This window comes from Plectropomus leopardus, chromosome 11 (genome assembly GCF_026936395.1).
Source record: "Plectropomus leopardus strain MGB_pleo_1.0 chromosome 11, ASM2693639v1, whole genome shotgun sequence".
Lineage (NCBI taxonomy): Eukaryota > Metazoa > Chordata > Actinopteri > Perciformes > Serranidae > Plectropomus > Plectropomus leopardus.
The window spans coordinates 15,110,228-15,125,890 of NC_142186.1; the positions used below are offsets into that span (position 1 = coordinate 15,110,228).

The following is a 15,663-nucleotide window of genomic DNA, read 5'->3' on the forward strand; positions in this document are numbered from 1 at the left end:
ATATAACTGTCACTGTTAGTCTGTCTCAGGACACGTGGATAGTTAAATGGCTAGAGAACTGCCATGCATTGTTAATCAAAGAATAATTAAGCCCACAGGACATTCATATTTACAGTACTTGCTGGACAATAAGCTTTTATTTCAGCTGTCATAAGCTGTTTGTCTCCTGACACGTGCCCACTTAAAACCAACTATGAAAGGTGGCTTGGATTGGCATCCATTGTTAGCAGAGGACTTGGAATAATTTTAGCAGGAGGTGTGCAAATTTACAGCATTAGAAATACAAATTAAATCAGGCTTGAAGAAGACTAAATGAGGAAGGGACACATAATGACTCCTGGACAGCATTGTTAGGAGATTGGGGTTTTATGTAAACTGTCATTTCTTGTTAGTTGAAGGACACGTGGCCCTTCTTTGGAAGGGAACTGAAACTGACTTCTAATGTAAAAGCCCATATAACGCACAAAATTAGTTCACAGAATAAAATTTTTGGGTGTATATGGGGCTCACCATGGGGTGTCGGAGATATTATGTAACAGTCGTAGTGGAAAAGTTGTACTTAGTTCTTTAAATTCAATTATGTTTTTAATAATTCCATCTGTGTGCATCTATAGTCAGGTTTCTATTCTGAAATAAGTGCAAAATTTTTGACATAATTCAGAGAGAATCTGTGAAGAAAATATGTATTAATGCATGTTTCCACCCATCACCAAAACACAGAAATATACAAATATGCTGTGTGTGCACATGAACGCGGCCTCACCTGAGCTGCGACTGCAGTTTGCTGGCCTTGGTGATAAAGTCCTCCCAAATAGGGTAGCTGCTCTGTGGGGGGAAAGGGACACAAACATAAATGCCACAATAATCAGAACAGATTTCACTATTCTCACAGTTACATAACTGATCGATCAGCATGAGGACATACTGAGGCCTCACTTCACCTCCACGGTTAAACAGGACTAGCCAAGGACTAGATTTTTACATACATGTAAACAAGTTATGTCAGCCCAAACCATGAGTTTTTTCTGTCTTGTTGCCAGTAGACCTGAGGGATTTAAAGGGATATTTCACCCATTTTCAACTAGCTTTGAACCAAAACTATGTGGGTAGTATTTGTGGATGAACTGTAGTAAATTTTCCCTCATCTAACCAGTGCCTAGATAGCCCTTCTTCCCCCGTGGCAAACTGGCTCTTGAGGCTGTTGCTTGACCTAAAGGCTGTATTTTTCCACATTTTAGTATTTCCCGCCACCCGTACAGCCAACAGTGTGGACAAAGAGTATACAGCTGATTAAGAAACTCACCCACCCCTCTCTCTCTTTCTCTAAAACTTGGATCGAAATCTGATCAAACAGTGAAACTAAGCAGTGCTGGTTGAATATAAATCTCGATTACGTTACTGCACTGCTTATTTGTCTGCTAAAATGTTTTGAGAAACATAATTAAATGCCCTGTTTAGCGGTAATAGCGGAAGTGTGTGAACAGGAAGTGGGATCCATAGTGTCTTACTGCTTCCTGCACAGTGAAAACTAATGCCAAAAAAACAGAGATCAAACAGTAAAACTCTGCAGCGCTGAACAAATAAAAAAAAGATTCTGTCACTGAGCTGTCTATCGCTCACCTAAAATGTTTAAGAAACATGTTTTACTTTACTGTTTGTAATACGAGATCATGAGCCGCCATCGTTTCACTCGGCCCAGAACACATCAAGTCACCCACCAGCGGGAGCGTCTGGTAAGATGGTAAGCGTCTGGTTTTAGGTTTTCTTCTTTTCACTGCAGAGACAGTCTAGTTTTATGCGTGGACTCTCTTAATACGGATGAATTACTTTTTTTCAGCTATAACATAAAAATAAGTTCAGTGGGGTTGGACACAACTGATAAATGTGAGGTTTGGTTTGAACACAGAGTAACTTGTAAGAAATCATCAAGAAATTTCTAAACAGCTGGCTTTTATTTTGCTCCTATTTTGCTCATCCGCTAATGTGAAAATTGACATACTTCCCTGTCCTGCATGTGTTGAGTTGCAAAATGGGTCAGAGGCCTCTTTTGGAAAGATCCCCACACAACAAGAGCACTAATGCTATGGTGTAATGAGCCTGGTTCCCGATGGGACTCTAAATTTACCTAATTCAGGTCCCGGGCTGAAAATAGTTGAAGAGCCTCCTATCAAAACCATCACGGAGAGAACAAGTGGCCTGATGTATTGCAAAAAGGAGGCTAACATGGTAGTAAGACAGCACCAGATAAAGTGATGAATATCGAATGAGCATGTTTGTCACTGATATGCCACTACTGTCAGGGGTCTGAGGAATGTCATGTTATGCTGTCAAACATTACACCCAACAACCAAGTCAACTCTCTCTGCCTACTGCACCTCTTTACTCTCTCCCATTCCTTGTCTCCCGATCCCCATTACATCACTTATGTTATTTGTGATCTCTGCCCTTTCTTCACATCACTTATCCAGTGGTGGATTAGATACCTGAAAGCCATACTTCAGTAAAAGTACAGATGTCTTCCCAGAAATTGACTTTAATAGAACTTAACATCAACTATTAAGATATTACTTGTCTTGAAGTATCTGATATTTACCGAAATTAAGTATCAAAAGTAATTTTATGTTAAATAAAAGTATTAAAAGTACAAGTAAATGTAAAAGCAAGTGGTTCAAGTTTTGACAGTTTTGTAGTATATTTCTTTGTAACATACACCATCTTAAAAATGAAACACATTACAATTAATAACAACAAGTTTGTTTTTTTGTTTGTTTTTTTACAACTTTAAAGGGTTTAAAGAGCAAGTCCACTTTTTCCATCCTTTTATTTGTCCTTCCTTAAGGGACATGTAGTGGGTTATAAGTATACATTTTATTTAATAAATGTAGTTGAGCAAAAGTGAAAGTTGACAGAAATATAAAAACTCAAGTTAAGTACAGATGCTACCAAAAATAGAAAAGTATTACAACAAAAGTATTATTACTTCATTACATTACACCACTGAACTTATCCCCATATCTGAATTATCAGTCTACCTCTCTTTCTGCAATCACCATCTCTATTAGCTTTGTCTGCTTTAGCACAGATATCAAACACTCAAGCACCACGGCTGAAAGGCTTTCTTTGCATTTCTCCCATTCGTTCTTACCCCTTTTGTTGACAGCTTAGCTTTAGTGAGCTGTCACTTTATTTTTTGAGTACACAATCCCATCTGCAGTATTCCAAAAAAACACAGGAAATGTGTACATCTTATGGAAAAACAAAACAAATTCACAAATTTTCACTGGATTGTCTGGCAGCATAGTTACCTGACAGTTAAGACACAGAGAAACCATGAACTACCAAATATGGGAGGTTGAGAAGTGCTGAATGTTTGAGCAGTATTCATAACAAACTTTATGACTCCAGTAGACCCGATGGCTGACCATTTGACCTACACATGTCAAAGCCGTCAGACCCTGCGGGTAATTTTTCGACCCTGACAGCTACATTCCCAGGATTCCTCCAGGCAAGTACAACAGCTGGGAAATTGCTAATTGTCTCATCAACCAAGCTGTAACAGAGATAACGTTGACATCAAAATAAGATGCCCTAGTTTTGAGACTGATGATTGCCCTACTTAGCCCTACTTTTTCTGCTGCATCTACTTCAAACTGGAACAAATGAATGCTAAAAAAAACAGCTTTTCCAATGGAGAAGAATGGAAAGAAAAGAGAAAAGTTAAGCCAAATATATTAAGTTAACTAGCAAAGGTTATCTGTTTTCTTGTGCTGCCTTAAGGTGCCTTTCACAAGCACTTATACCTTTGAAATCTGAGAAAATTGGTTTGATTTCTTTCTAAAATAGTGGAGAAAGCATAATAAGCAACTTTGCAAGAAATGTCCCGTAAATTGCCAAAAATAAAAAAAAAAGGTGATAAGACAATTACCAGAAAATTAGCTGTGGTGGGGAGATTTGTTATTGAAAAGAAACTAGAGAAATAGGCCCAGAAATCTCTATTTATAATTCTTCTAAATATTTATTTAAAATTATGTTACAAAATCAACAATCTTTAGCCCTTTCTTGGGTATTTTCTTGCTTGTTTTTTTTTTTCACTTGAGCCTTTCTTTTTTTAAGAATTATTATTTTCAGGTAATTTTATCCTATTTTTTTTTTAAACCTAATTCCTTGCTCATTTTTGGGACATTTCTTGTTAAATTGCCAATTGTTATCTTCCACGTTTCTGAAAGAAATCAAACTGATTTGCTCAGGTTTCAAAGGCAAAAGCAGAAGCACTATCATTAACATCATTTAGACATATTACATCAAATTTACCTCGCTTTACTCCTTTTTGCTTACCGTTTTCTAACGAAATACACCATAATTTGATGATTTCAGCTGGGTTCAGAGGTCTGTGTCGGGCTCGCGGTAAGTTACCGTTGGTTGACCCTACATGAATTGATTAGCTTATTCGTTGAAGGAAATCTACGTTCACAACAACGGACTGATGTTTGGGAAGTCAACTAGTCTGGCTGGATAGCTTTTGGACGTCGCCTAAAGGCTCTCAGCTAACATAAGTGGTGTTGCAAAGTTCATGTGGCTTACCTTCATGTCTCCGATAACAGTTTGGAAGAGTCCTCCGAGCGCGCTGCATTCCTTCTCGATAACAGCCTCCATTTTCAGGACCAACTCCAGTGGTCAGTCCCGACTCGGTGAGCCGCTTTCAGTTCGCCACCTCCGCTCTCCAGGAAAAATACTCCGAAGAATTTCAACAAAAAACAACAAACTTGTGTATAAAGACTATGTTGTTCGCGTAATGGACGAACAACAACTTTTATCTCAGGCAAACGTGTAAAGAAAGCACTGCTCGGTTCTGCTCCGGTGCACCGTTTACTTCAAATCAAAAGAAGCTGTTGGGACCGAAGAGAAATTTAAATCCCCCTCTCCCCTCCACGTCGCCCCGCTCATACTCATGGCTGCACCGCGAAGATAATCTGTTGCAGTTTGCAAGTCGAAACTAGAGATATTCCCAATGTTAGGCTGGTAACGTTAGTCCGTATCTTGACAGGTAAATGCCGACACTCCCGTGTGCTCTGTTTTCTGCCTTCTCAACACTGACTGAGAGGAAGAAAAAAGCAAGACGAGAAACAAGCGTCAAGCCCGCCCCAATACAAAAAGAATTTCCGGTTTATTATTGCACATCAAAATAAAATACATCAATTCAGAAAGATTTAAAAAAAATTTTATTTCAAAAAGGATCTCGCTGGACCCTAAAGTTTTTTTGTTGGGCCTGTATCCAGAGAAACATTACTATAGTATAAATGAACGAGCATCAACAGGCCTCCGCTTGCTTTATACAAGAAAAAGAATTGCACATTTATGGAAAAAAAACATAACAGGCCAAGCACTAATCAGTGGAGATATACTATATATGTGTGTGTGTGTGTGTGTGTGTGTGTGTGTGTGTGTATTGTATATCCTTTTAAATACTTGTCATATTTAGCAATGAACTAATGTACTCCATTTTGTATATATGTATTGTGTATATATGGCAATTTATTAACTTCTTCCTTCCTATTTGTTTTCATTTATTTCTCTATCTTTATTTTTTTTTATTCTCTCTCTGTATTAAGATAGTAATTACATGTTATGTGATGTTATGTGTTATGTGTGATTGCAAAAAGCTGTATTTTATAGCCTGGAAAATCTAAATAAAAATACTGTGGCCAAAAAAAGATCCGTCTTTGTAATAAAATGGAAATTGTAAATTAGCATTTGTCTGACAAAGGTGTTATTATAGCAATATACTTAGAAAAGAGTATTCCTATTGTCAAACAAAACATTACATTGATATCTCAGTACATAAAAAACTTGTGTCCGTGTACATCAAATAAAACATATTTTTGGGCCTGCATTGGGCCTGTTTTATTACAGCGTATGCGTTGCACTGGCTGTTTTATTGTGAAGGAATAAACGTGATATTTCCGGTATTATTCTGTTTTTCTTAACTCCGTGATGATGGAGGATGCAGAGGTGAGCAGTGAATGAACGAGCACAGGGAAAGTAAGGCGCGCTCATGAGTTGCGTGTTGTTTTTTCATTTCTCATTTTCATAATTGCATTGCATTGTATCGCACAAACAACGGCTGAATTTATGGACTTGTCTAAATTAACAGACTTTACTTTACGTACAAACAAAGTATTTTTCCCCCCATTAATTATGTCTGGCTTCGTAAGAGTTGATGGTGCAGCATACAAGCACATTAGTGTAAAACGCCACCTACATTTTTTGTTGATGCCAACGTTTTACTATTTTTGTGTAAATACCGGATAAACATGGGAAAGCTGAGCAGTTTTAGATAACAGGTGACCCCTAGTGGCTGAAATAAAAATGACAACACACAATTATTGCAGGCTGTTATAATGTATGTGAATAGTACTATCATTAACTTAAAAAAAACAAATAATGAATCAATTATGGTACACAAGAGCATTTAGAGATGATAGTGTTTAACTTTGGCAATGAGCTTTCTGTCAAAATGCCTGCCTGGGAAACTGTTTTAACCAGTATATCCCAGTTGTGTCATCTCACATAAAGGCCCGAGTGTGTCGAACTTTTTTTTTTTTTTTTACTTTGGCGCCCATCAGTGGCGGCAATAAAAAAGACACCGTGGCCAATAACAATGCACCCTGCAATGATCAGACAAGACCATCTTTTTGTTCAAAATCTTTATTTCTGTAGTTCTAAAATGCATTTAAAAGAAAAAAAAGGAAAAAAACAGCATGTGTCAAAAAAACAAAAAATCTTAATTTAAAACGATTTTTAAATCAATACAATTTAATAGCCTAATGCAAACAAAAGTATAGTGAATACAACTAACTGATCATGTAGCAAGACAGTTATTGATTTGGGTAATTTTATGATGTATCATTTGTATCAATCAGGGTCAAACACTACAAACATACTAGGCTACTCTACTTATATGATCTATTAGTAGATAAAGATCACTGTTTGAAATATACTTGCAGATGAAAGCATTTTTATTGACGTCAGATTAAATAATCAGTTTAATGTAGGACTCAAACTTGATCAAATTGTATTTATCAGTAAGTTACTGGAGTTAGCCACATAGGACAGCACTCAGAAAGTTCAAACAGAAACAGATATCATTTTAACTGAGAGTGCACGATACAGTAGTTACAATATTGTTAAAGACAGTTGTACCACATAAACTGACAAATTTTGACAAAAAGTGCTCACAAAAACAGATTACAACTTTGAAATTCAAATATTAGATCAATTCACATTTTAAATAGTGGCCATATAAAAAAAATGTGATAACATTTGTGTTAAAGCTGGAGTGCGGGACTTTTACATATAAATGAATGAGTTCTCACAATGCCGATTAAGCCTATTGCCGGGAAAGCTCTCTGTATTTGTCAGTGTAATGTAGTTGCGCTATTTGTCTTCCTAAGCTGGCACAGCAAAAGTTATGCATTTTATGTCAAACAGCGAGAGCTTAAGGGGACAGGAGGAGGGGAGAGACCACAGCCACGGAGCAGCAGTTAGAAGTATGGGCAGAAACTCCTAAGAAGCGCCAAGAAAATTTCAGGAGTGGATGCTCCAGATGACAGAAGAAACTTGGCATTCAGAAGAAGGTTTAAAGGTGCTATTGATAAAATTAGCCACTACATGTTGTAGTGTGAGATCCGCACCAGGAACAGAGTCTGCCCACACACACACACAATTACAGGGCTAACTGTCAACATTACACGGTTACTGTTACCTAGCGATTATTAACGGATTTAACAACAGAGTCAAGCCGCTTTTGTGTCAATGTGAGATTGTAGGGCCGTTGAGCGACTCAGTCCGAATTGGCAACTACGAACTGATGACAGCAAGATATCAACGTTGTTATACTGTTGGCTCAAAAGCTTTGTTAGAAATGGTAATCAAACATCAGACATCTTACACAAAGGTAAAGATACAAATTTAAAATGATTTATTGACATTCAAAATACATATATTTGTTTTTTTAAAGTGTTACTTTAATTATGCACCTTTCTTAAAAGCTCTGTGCATCTAATACTTTTAAAACATACTTTTCTACATAAAAGTTTATCAATAAAACCGAAAAGAGCAAGCGATCGACTGCTGAAAGCTTACCCTCAGGCATACTTCATATGCATACATCACTGTTTGTGTAATTACTGTTACTGTCAGTGGGAGGGAGACAAAGGTTCAGCACTCCAGCCTTAATTTGAGTGATTTTACAGTTTCTTAGCACCAAGGTTACTGAAGTACAGTGAAATCTTTCAAGCAAATTGCACCATCACATTAATGTTCTGTTGTGCATAACCCATTAAGCAGCATACATAGGCATTTTTTGTGGTATTAAAAATGGGAAATATTCCCTCTAATAAGGATGTGATTCAGGAAATGGGGCAATAATAAGATCTTTCTAAGAAGTTGCGCCATCACATTAATGTTCTGTCGTGCATAACCTCCCGCAGCATACATAGGCATGTTTTGTGGTACTGGAAATGGGAAATATTCCTTCCAATGAGGATGTTACTCAGGAAATGGGGAAATGTTGTATGATTAATGATGTGAGTAGAAGAACAAAAAAAAAGGCAAAAGCATAACTTACATCTTGCAAAATCACCCTGTATAGCCTCAACACATTCATATACAAGGTTACAATGATGACTGATATTCTTTAGCCTTGTCTTTAAATACACATAATAGCCCAGACTGAACCTACCCAAACCCAATCCTTTCAACATTTCAGAAGAATTTTCCAGAAATCGTAAGAAATGTTTTAACTGAGGCTAAATTTTGTCATCAATGTGTTTGTTATTTCCCATCAGGAAATAACACTGAGCTGAACTGAGTGGCAGTGCCCTCTATGGAGCTCTGGACAGTGTGGCTGATGTTTTAATACATGCTGAAGTTACAAAGCAGTTATAAAACTAGTTTATGCTGGTTTTCAAGGTTACCCCCTCCATCTCTTGAAGCCCATCACCAAACTGCAGCCGTAGCATAGTGTCACCACAAATGCAAATATCTGGGACAAAAAGACAACAGGGGAGAAAGCAAACAATCTTTTGGTCAGAAAATAATGAAATATTATATTTTTAAATAATCCATTACAAGTTCCTACAGACGTATATCAAGACATTGTAATGATTCCAATCACCAGCTAAAAAACAAGAAAAAAAGAAACATTACAAAACAAGGCTGAATGAAGCACATTTATAGGCCGGCAGAGTGATAAATAGCGCTACAGGTAAGATTAAAAATATGTACTTTTGAATTTATGGTTAACTGTCCTTTTAACCTTTTCTAATAAGGCCAGAATTATTATTTTGAGTAGAGTGAATTCTTTTCCAATGTAAGGATTTTTACATTGGGCTATATTAAATCATTGAGTACTGTGACTGCAATATGAATTAAAATGCACAAATTGTGCATGCACTGTGTTAGACCTCAGTTGAAAAGATATAAGGTACTCACCGTAGCTGCCACATTAATACTGTATTGCCTGTCATTCAAGACAGTAAATATATTGCCCCGAGGGTAGGTTATACACATGACAGCTTCAGTGCTGTTAGCCAGTGGCTTGACATGGGCTCCTCCATTAGCTGCTGTAGTTGCTGCCTCCAACACGAAGGCAGCAAAGTAGAAAAGCACAGCTATAAAGTGGTACATCACATCCTAAGGAAAAAAAGACAGAACACATTAGAAATAAAAACAAAATAATCAAGTAGTAGCAGTAGATGGGAACAAAAAGTTACCAGCATGTAAGTTTTATTCTATTGGTTAACTGTCAAATATCAGCTATCTGGACTTTGGCATTCCCATAACAAACCAGACTGTCTGTCAAAGAATCAAGCTTTTACATTTGTTGTAAAGCATAACATGGTAGATACAACAAACATGGTATGCAAAAAACAAGAGAATAAATATACAAGTGACTGAAAAGTTTTTTGGAAACCATCATATTAAGAAAGAAAATAGAAAGACAGATACAGAGAAAGGGATTAACGATACAGAAGGAAGAGAGGGTGCGCCAGAGAGTGCAGAAGGTTAATGAGAATTTGTGTTGTCGTCTCTGCGAGCCTGGCGGGACTACAGGCGGGCCTTTGTTGCATTTTGGTGTGAGCTCATCATCCATGTCACTCATTGTTCGGGTGAAAACAAACAACCCCACACGCCTGACTACTCCTGGGAGCGGGGCCTGGAGCCTGAGGTAAGACTGGCTCTGTCTGAGAGCCCAGACTTAACACAGAGTCCACTACAGTGACATAACACAATAACATGGCACTTTTTATTCTTATAGGCCTATAATAAATGTATCATATCATACCTGTACTTACTGCAGTAAAAGAAAACGCTTCCCTGTGCTAAGATATTTTTTTAATAGTGAATTATTGTTATTTACACTCTATATGTTGTACTCCAAAAATACATTTAGGTGCTAGGGTGCATTATTGGATAGTTGTTAAGAATGGCAAATGGATGGCCTATGGCCTAGACTCCTTCTTGTATACATTTTTTAGACTACCACCACCAGCGATTAGACTCCATAGAGGGGTTCCCTAATCAATACGGCTTTACCACCCTCCATAAGTATGGTAAATGAACTGTACTTGTATTGCGCTTTTCTAGTCTTATTGACCACTCAAAGCACTTTTACACTACATTGTCACATTCACCCATTCACACACATTCACACACTGGTGGCCAAGGCTACCGTACAACCACCACCTGCTATTCAGTAATCATTCACACGCACTCACACTCCGATGATGCGGCATCAGGAGCAATTTGAGGTTAAGCATCTTGCCCAAGGATACTTCGACATGTTGCCCGGAGGAGCTGGGGATCGGACTGCTGACCTTCCGATTTGAGGACGACCCGCTCTACCTCTGAGCCACAACCAACCCAAGCATATGACATCATGATGATCTAATCTCCAAAGACTTTTCACATTTCTCATACTTAAATGCACATGTATATACATATTCTTTCATCCTAGAATAAGTCTGTCTTCACTGAACCATAGTTGTAACTGGTTTGTTGTAACTCAACCATACATGCTCTTTTAAGGACATTTTGAGAGTTTTGCAGACACATACACACACTGCACCAATGCATAATGTAGAAGTATTTCCTGTAAGACTGGGGCATGACATTTTGTGAGTAATAAAATAACACAATACCTCAGATGTGGATCTATGTGCCCACACTTGGACAAGTGCTGCGTGACGGTTAGTGAAATCACGAGAGAATTTCTTTTTGTTCCTCATAATGGAACTTGCATAATAACCACAAAGAATATCATACTTTAAAAAACTACGCAATCTATCAGTAATCACAGTGACAAAAAAAATTAACTTCATTTTCATACATCAAAATTAAAAATGTACAGTGAATATGGTCAAACATGTAAAGAGAAAACCAAAAAACAAGGCACCATACCGTATATTAAACTACTGCCAAGATCATAACACTACCTTGCAGTTTGTAACTGAACCTGTACTCTGACTTTCAGACACAAAAACAACAGTTGCTGCCATGGCAACATCAAACAGTGACGACCATCTTAAAGGCTCCCTGTAAAGTTGTAGACCTCTAGTAACCCTATGGAGCCCTTTATACATGAACGGTTCCTTGTTCTGTCTGTCTTGTGCACGCATATTCGGGTGATGCGATACACAGTCCTACCAATAATCTACAGCTGCCATAATACAGACAGACAGACAGACAGCTGCGAATAGGTAGTTGGATAGAAATCTAGATGGAAGGATGAATCACTGGGTGGAAGGACAGATGGACAGATAAGTACACTGACTAACTGACAGTTCATTTATCAGCTCACCAAGGAATTCCAGTCAGTGTTAATGCGATCAGCCAGGCCGGTGAGGAGGAGTGTGAGGTAGGCGGAGGAGAGGCAGAAGGTGGTGAGGGAGACAAACATCACCCAGCCCTGCAGCAAAGGCACGGGGACATTGGAGGACGCCACCAGGATCCATACGAGACCACCAAATAACTGGAGATAAAGAAAAAAACACGCACCTTTTGTCACAGACGCAGTGAGTTTTATTCTATATGTTGAAAATGTGAGCCAGTGTTTGGTTTGATTGTTCTCTGGGCTAATGAAATGGTACTTACACCTGTATAGCACTTTCTAGTCTTCCAACCAATCAAAGCACTTTCTTACACAGCAGAGTCACGTTTACCCATTCACACGCATTCATACGCTGGTGGCTAAAACATGAGGGAGGCCGAACACCTGCGACTCAGTTTAAAACGCTCTCATTCAATTTGAAGTTCAGTTCAGTATTTTACACAAAGATCTTTCAACATGAGGACTGAAGAAGCTGGGGACCAAACCGCCGATCTACCAATCAGTGGATGACCTGCTCTACCTCCAGAGCCACAGCGGTCTGCAGTGTGGCTGCCGTCTGGCCTAGTTTTAAGGTCACGTCATCCACCATCTCCTCCACCTACTGATGTCAAACTCAGCTTATACACACGTAATCAAAACATTTTAGAAACTCTGATATAAGAGCTCATTCTGTGGTAACTAAAACACAACAATTCCTATTTAGGTGCTTGTACACTAAAGAAAGTACTTTTTTTATACACACTTGACCTTTAAACGTGGATCGGTCACAGCTAATTGGTGCAACTTTAAGTATTAGGCTTTTGCATGAGCAAAACGTGTTACCTATGATACACTACTTTTTACATTATTGTTGTGTCCTGCTTCAGGCATTATGTTTGGTGCAAGGCAGACTAAATGGTATGTTACATGGTTCATTTTGGACAAAGTTGCAAACAAGATATAACCACAGATAATCAAAAAACTTAATGGTGTTATGAAAGTTCCCAACTATACATATGCTTTCTAGTGTAAGGAAATGGAAGGTTTTCATGTTGGAAACGGCCAAAACTCTGCATTTAACACTTTGTTTCCACCTGAAGATAGGCCTTCAGCTGCAAACATAGCTATAGATAAGTAGTCAAATCATCATAAGCCTACAGGTAGCATGCAAGGACATTTTAATATTGTGAAAGAAGAATAACACATTTGCTGTTTTACAGGCCTACACTGAACACACACACACACACACACACACACACTGAAATAAGTAACAGGTGTCGCTCGAGGCGACGTTTGCCCTTACATTGACTGTCAAATGCAAGGAACAAAATCCAGCCTCAGGCAATCACAGCGACGATGTGTGCTGGTAGCATCTAAACTCTGAGGAGTCCGCAAATCAAAGAGGAAACACCGAGTTTCTAGCCCACAACATGAAGTCTAACTGGACTTAAACGGCATAAGGCCATCAATTATTAATAAAGACACAGTGACTGCAGCTCGCTATCTGAAGCAATACTAAGGTCGCTGATACATTCAAGCATATATCACAGAGTTGAACATCATGCGTAACTCCTCAAAAATGACGACACTTACTATTTCTACACAGACCAGGGCTCCAGAGTAAGTTCTCAACACTTCCAGTCCCAAAGGTAGAGAAATAGTTGGCGCTGGGAACGAGGTGGCAGCGGGATTAGTGGCTGGTTCCGACATCTCTAAATCTCCCTCTCTCTTCTCTCTATCTCCCCCTCTCCTCTGGCTCTCACCCTCTGCCTCCCACTAAAAAGACTCCGTTGAACAAAGGACGGGAGCAGCCGAGGAAATTCCTCCGGAGTCATGTGTCCCCCAAACAGGTCGGACAGGTGCAGGGGCCACTCCCTGGAAACCGACGCTGCATTCAAGGACCTCACGGAAGCTCCTAAATGCAGGTGCCCGTTTTGCAAACCTCATTTAGTCTTTTGAGGAAATAATGGCCACTTAATTGAAGTGGTTTTAAACTGTTGTAATGACTATAGATGCAGAAGAATAAATTGGACCTCTTGAGATTCATGAAAATCATAATCAATGGGCAAACTTCCATTTAGGCTGGTTTATGCAGTGGTTTGATGTGCATTTGTACAAATTCAAGGTGGCCTACTTGCACTTTACTTGAATATATTTACGCATCTTTTGGCTACTATTGTAACACATCTCAGAGACAAATATTGTACTCTTGACTCCATCATATGTGTCTGATAGCTTTAATTACTTTTCAGATTACATTTTTCTACACTTTTCCTGTCCAGTGGAAACCATGCAATTCTAAATTTTGTGATTTACAATAAGATTTATTCACTTATTTTATTTTTCAAAAAATTAAGGAAGAGGTGCACTTTTATGGGCCAAGAAAATCTCCCATTCCTTAAACTAAATAAGCTTGTTATGAACCGTCTTGGATCAGATGGAAAAAGTCACAAGGCTAAAACTTGAAAAGTTGACTTTTTACAGATGCATTTTCTTCTCAAGACATAACTGCTACAAACACGTGATGATATTGCTATTGACTGAACACCTCACAACCTTAAATGCAACACACATTGATACAGTGATGGGATTAATCCAAAAACATCATATATAGTAGTAAAGCTCTGAAGGACCATATTTCTCCAGAATGAGATTTACGTATAATCTGGAGAATCGAGTGGAAAAGATATTCTAGATGACTCTGAAAGCAGCCAGGGAAATGTCTGAGTATATGGGTACATTTTCTGTTTCAGAATCATGAACACTACAATAAAACAAAACTCATTTGGGTATAAAAAAAAAAACTAACACTCACTGGGTCTACAAACTCAATCTCCCAGTCATTGTATATTGATTAGCTTCAGACTTTATACTTGATGACATCCCAAGTTTGAGACTTAGTTCTCTGGTTTCTGGCTCTTTTTGGAGAGACGGTAACTCATGTTCACACATATTGATCAAACTTTTTTTTAAACATATTTAAGTTCTAAAATGGCAGTGTTCCCCTTTAACTAAGTTTTTGAATGCAGGACTTGAACTTGTTACAGAGTATTATTACATTATAAGTACATTATACATTATATGTGCAACACTGGAATGATGAAGCCAGTAAAATTTGGAAGAGTCATATAACTGATCTGTTAAATTATTAGGTAGAAGCTGCTTATTACAACAGAGAGGAAGGCTTGAAAACACATTTCCCATTTGACATAATGTATGGCAATTAAATGCATTTTCTTCATGTCAGTTAAGATAACCCGTGTATTGATATAAATGTTTATTAATAGTTATCACATGACAATAAATTTGGTTTTGTTCATTTGGCAGAGTTGATCTGCTGTCTGCGGCAGACGTTCATAAGGTAGTATATTAAACATGTCATAAAAGGCTTCAGGATGTGTTTACCATGATGAAACACCACAGACGGATCACTCCTTTACTCCGTCAACTGTTAACATTTGTTTTATGCTCTCCACACCCTAACTGTCAATTCTTGATAACTCTGCAATTACTCACATTGTAAAGTTATGCGCTAATCTTGTTTTTTCCGACACCAACTGAAGGCAGCAACTTTACTCTAACTTTGTCAGTCTGTTGGAGCACCTGTGTGAGCAGCCATCAACAGATACCACCACTCAGACAATAACGAAAGGGGACATTTAAATAGTAAGAGTCAAGACATATTGATGGCACTGATTCTTTTAACACTGTAGAAAAAGAAACAATGGTGTGTATACTGGTTAACCTTCCCAGTGCTGGAGCAAAGACATTTGAAAAGCAAATATTAGCTTAAA

At 38.1% G+C, this 15,663-nt stretch overlaps 2 protein-coding genes across 5 annotated transcripts in view; both read right to left on the reverse strand.

Annotated features, from left to right (window-relative positions):
• Window positions 1–5,109, reverse strand: part of LOC121945453 (protein MTSS 1-like) — a 58,254-nt gene extending 53,145 nt beyond the window's left edge. For all 4 annotated transcript variants that reach the window (XM_042489623.2, XM_042489622.2, XM_088084054.1 and 1 more), the window contains exons 1-2: window positions 4,582–5,109; window positions 764–825 (exon numbers count right to left, since the gene is read on the reverse strand). In XM_042489623.2, coding sequence (XP_042345557.2) covers window positions 764–825; window positions 4,582–4,653 — 134 coding nt within the window. In that variant the 5' untranslated portion in view covers window positions 4,654–5,109. The remainder of the gene's footprint in view (window positions 1–763; window positions 826–4,581) is intronic.
• A 1,580-nt stretch (window positions 5,110–6,689) lies between these two features.
• mal2 (mal, T cell differentiation protein 2) lies at window positions 6,690–13,694 on the reverse strand. Its single transcript, XM_042490943.2, has 4 exons — window positions 13,463–13,694; window positions 11,861–12,031; window positions 9,493–9,693; window positions 6,690–9,043 (listed from the first exon to the last, which is right to left on the reverse strand). Exons 1-4 carry the CDS (start codon window positions 13,577–13,579, stop codon window positions 8,972–8,974), a joined length of 561 nt encoding a protein of 186 aa, XP_042346877.1. The 5' UTR covers window positions 13,580–13,694; the 3' UTR covers window positions 6,690–8,971.
• Window positions 13,695–15,663: the final 1,969 nt, after the last annotated feature.

Bases quoted from the DNA above. Each gene is read 5' to 3' on its own strand.
- mal2 (XM_042490943.2), bottom strand. From the start codon at position 13,579: ATGTCGGAACCAGCCACTAATCCCGCTGCCACCTCGTTCCCAGCGCCA. The intron at 9,694-11,860 runs GTGAGCTGATAA...TTTTTTCCTTAG, and splicing joins ACACTGACTGGAATTCCTTG to GATGTGATGTACCACTTTAT. The intron at 9,044-9,492 runs GTGAGTACCTTA...TTTTTGTCCCAG, and splicing joins GTATTAATGTGGCAGCTACG to ATATTTGCATTTGTGGTGAC.